This window comes from Bidens hawaiensis, unplaced genomic scaffold, assembly GCF_021521415.1.
Source record: "Bidens hawaiensis isolate Kalapana, Puna unplaced genomic scaffold, B.hawaiensis_p1.1 tig00013027_1, whole genome shotgun sequence".
Classification (NCBI taxonomy): Eukaryota; Viridiplantae; Streptophyta; class Magnoliopsida; order Asterales; family Asteraceae; genus Bidens; species Bidens hawaiensis.
Window position 1 is genome coordinate 120053 of NW_027492096.1, and position 4205 is coordinate 124257.

A 4205-nucleotide genomic window follows, 5' to 3' on the forward strand; every position below is an offset into this window, starting at 1 on the left:
GTATAACTAGTGATAATGCGTCTAATGATTTCAGTTTTTAAGGTTTATATCATTTTAGGATTTTGCAAATTTCGAAAATGAATGTGTGATTGTGTTTATAGCTTTTGTCAATAATCTTTCTATTATCCTCTTTTTATGGATTATACTAATTATGATTAAATAAATGTTCAATTGCGATCACTTTCGGTTACATACGAACACATAAGAAACCTAATGTTTTAGCTAGATTCCGATGGTGGTGGAGGGACGCAAGCTGAATGTTTCAAAACTATAAGGACGGTATTAGAACGTCATAAAAGGACATACCGGTCATTTCAGATTTCAGTTGGACAACACTGATGATGGAGGGATGCAAACCGACTCACCAAGAAACCACAGGGAGTAAGGGACTCAATAACCAAACTTCGCTATTTTTGTTAGATCGTTGTAAAAATCTCTATTATAGTAATCAAAATTTACCAATTTATAAAAATTTATATTATAGAACACGTCTTGTTTCATCTTATCATGGAGATCCTTTAGAAAATACTTACATTGTGAGTGATTTAATATCTAGATCTTGCAAAACATACAAAAAGTCTAGGAGATCTATCATAGTCTGATATTTATTCTTCGTATTGACTTGAGTCAACGTTAGACATCCACATCACTACAAAGACAGCGTGGACTGTGGAGTACGTCAAGACATTTGTTTGTTAGAAGCCACACATTTACTTATCTCAAAGTAAAACACACTCCTAATTAGTTATGGCCCAAATTCAATACATTTTTCTCATATCCAAAAGGCATATTAGAAAATGTTAGCCTCAAATTACTATAAATGAGAACACACAATCCATCATTTTTTAAACATAAGAAAAACAAAATAATGTCTTGTTTAAATTTGTTACTTCCATCTTTAGCTCTACTAATTATTTCATTATTATCATCCACACCATATTTTGTCTATGCATCTTTGAAAGAAGCCAATGCTCTTCTTAATTGGAAAGCTAGCCTTCATATTCCAAACAACTCTCCACTATATTCTTCTTGGAATGATTCCGCTCCATGCACTTCGTGGTTTGGTGTCGGTTGCAACGATGATTGGACCGTTCACACGTTGAACCTCACATCATCTGAATTAAACGGTACCCTTGACCAGTTCCCGTTCTCATTTCTCCACAATCTTTCTCGTTTTGAGCTTAGTGTAAACCACTTTTTCGGTCCAATCCCCGCACAAATCCATCTCCTGTCCAAACTTGTTTATCTTGATTTTTCAGGAAATAAGTTTTCGGGGGCAATCCCACCGGAAATAGGGATGTTACCCAATCTTGAGACCCTCCATCTTTTTGAAAATCAGTTAAACGGGTCAATACCACAAGAGATTGGTCAACTTATCTCTCTCTTTGAGCTTGCCTTGTATGATAATTCTCTTGAAGGCGATATACCTTCAACATTGGGAAACTTAAGAAACTTGGCTTACTTATACCTTGATGATAACATGCTTTTTGGTCAAATTCCACATGAGTTTGGACACCTTGTCAATCTTGTGGAAGTGTATATCAGTAACAATTCTCTGAGTGGTCCTATCCCACCTACCATTGGGAATTTGAAGCAACTTACCATTTTGTTCGTTTTCCAAAACAAGTTGAATGGTTCGATCCCACAAGAACTCGGGAGCCTGGTCTCACTTCAGAGCCTCAGCCTCTATTCAAACCATCTAACAGGACCAATTCCTTCAACTTTGGGTAATTTGGAGTCTTTGGATCTCCTACACTTGTACAACAACCAACTCTACGGACCCATTCCTGTTGAACTAGGGAACTTGAATTCCCTCACTCAGCTAGCGCTAAGCGAAAATCAACTCAATGGTTCTATTCCATCGTCACTAAAAAACCTGAGAAACCTACAATATTTGTATCTTGGTGTGAATAATCTATCCGGCCCTATACCACAAGGAGTACTGTCAAGTCCAGTCATGCTTGAGCTAGAAATGGACAATAATCAATTGTCTGGGCATTTGCCTGAAGATTTATGCCATGGGAGAATGCTTCAACATTTATCACTAAGTCATAATCGACTTACAGGTCCTATACCGATAGGCGTAAGGAACTGCCATAGCTTAATAAGAGGTCGTTTTGATTTTAACCAATTTACTGGAGACATATCAGATAGTTTTGGAGTGTATCCAAGTTTAGATCTACTTGACGTGAGTCATAACAATTTTAGCGGGCAGTTGTCTCAACACTGGAGTAAATGCAAGAATTTGACAACCTTAATGATGGGATATAACAACATCATTGGTTGCATACCACCAGAGTTTGGAAGTTTAACTCGAATACAAAGTCTTGATCTCTCTTCAAATCATTTAGCTTGCGAGATTCCAAGCAAACTTGGAAATGTGAAAGGCATGTTGAAATTGTTCTTGCAAGAAAACAACCTTTCAGGTGTTATACCTCCAGAGCTTGGGTCACTTCATAATCTCCTTGCTCTCGATCTATCCAGAAACGTATTGAATGGGACGATATCAAGATACATTGGTGAGTGTGAACACATGTATTACTTGAATCTTAGTAATAATAAGCTTAGTGGGAAAATCCCATCTGAAATCGGTAAATTGAGTCAACTTACCGCACTTGATTTCTCTTACAATGAACTAGTAGGTCCAGTCCCTATCTTCGTTAATTCGCCCGTACAAGTATTCCAAGGCAATCCAGGTTTGTGTGGAAATGTTACAGGATTGAAACTTTGTGAAAGTCAAATTATGGTGAAGAAACATAATAATAGCTTTCATCATAAGTTAATCCTTGTAATAATTCTCCTTCTTTTAGGGGTAGTTTTACTTGGCTTACCATGGAAATTTATGCGGAGAAAAAAATCGAAGCCCAATGTCAATGCTGAAAATTTCTTAAACAACAATGAATTCCTTGCTCTAAAAAGGTACTCTTATTCACAAATCCAAAATATTACAAACTCCTTTGAAATTAAATTAGGTCAGGGTGGCTTTGGATCTGTGTACAAAGGTTCATTAAGCAATGGAAATTTAGTGGCAGTGAAGGTTTTAAGTGAATCAAAGGGTAACGGTGATGATTTCATCAATGAAGTTGCTAGTGTGAGTAGGACTTCCCATGTTAATATTGTCAATCTTGTGGGATTTTGTTTAGAGGGTCGTCAAAGCGCTTTGATCTATGAGTTTATGACTAATGGATCCCTCGAGAAGTTCATATACGGTCGCGGGTCTTCAAGTATTAGTCAACTAGGGTGGGAAAAGTTTCACGAGATTGCCATCGGAATTGCTAGAGGTTTAGAATACTTGCATAGGGGTTGTAACACACGAATTTTACATTTTGACATAAAGCCCCATAATATTCTTTTAGATCAAGATTTTTTTCCTAAGATATCAGACTTTGGGCTTGCTAAGCTATTCCCTGAAAAGAAAAGCATGATATCCATGTCCCGTATGAGAGGTACACCGGGGTATATTGCTCCTGAAATATATTCTAGGAACTTTGGTCCAGTGTCCCATAAATCAGATGTTTATAGTTATGGAATGATGATCCTAGAAATGGTTGGAGGGAGGAAAAATGTTGAGGTTGAAGTTGATAATACAAGTGAAATATACTTTCCTTATTGGATATATAAGAAAGTTGAATCAGAAGAACAACTAGGACTAGATGGGATTGTGAGCGATGAAGAGCACGAATTAGCAAGGAAGATGATTATTGTGGGTTTATGGTGCATACAAACTAATTCCTTGAACCGTCCAGCAATCACCAAGGTGTTGGAAATGTTAGAAGGCGGCTCAGAGTTATTGGAAATCCCGCCAAAGCCTTACATGTTTTCACCACAGAACTCAGGTTATCTATCAGCTACGGATAACTAGTTTTATACTCGTCCTAGTCAAGGTAGCTCAGTGTAACGATTCCGACGAAACCATGTATACCCTAACCAGTAGACAATAGTTACGTTATATTTAATGTCGGGTACATGAATTACCATAGTAATTATACGAGAATACATGGTTCACTGTATTGATTGTACGTGAATATATAATTCATCGTATTGAATATGCGATTAATCGATCGATAGTTATTGCAACCCGAACGAATTGAGGGTTCAATTATAGACGATATCTATGATATTTTGTGATGTTTACGAAGTATTAAAGCTTCGGGATAAGTGAATTAAAGCACAGAAAAAGAATTTTCGATTTAATGGTACGTCGG

General features: G+C 36.9%; 1 protein-coding gene across 1 annotated transcript; it reads left to right on the forward strand.

Moving 5' to 3' along the window:
- Nucleotides 1–655: 655 nt before the first annotated feature.
- Nucleotides 656–3874, forward strand: LOC143543087 (uncharacterized). The gene has a single exon (XM_077035494.1). The coding sequence runs from the start codon at nucleotides 821–823 to the stop codon at nucleotides 3860–3862; it is 3042 nt and encodes a 1013-aa protein (XP_076891609.1). The 5' UTR covers nucleotides 656–820; the 3' UTR covers nucleotides 3863–3874.
- The last annotated feature ends 331 nt before the right edge of the window (nucleotides 3875–4205 follow it).

Excerpts from the sequence above, each read along its gene's own strand:
- LOC143543087 (XM_077035494.1), top strand. The coding sequence starts at position 821 with ATGAGAACACACAATCCATCATTTTTTAAACATAAGAAAAACAAAATA.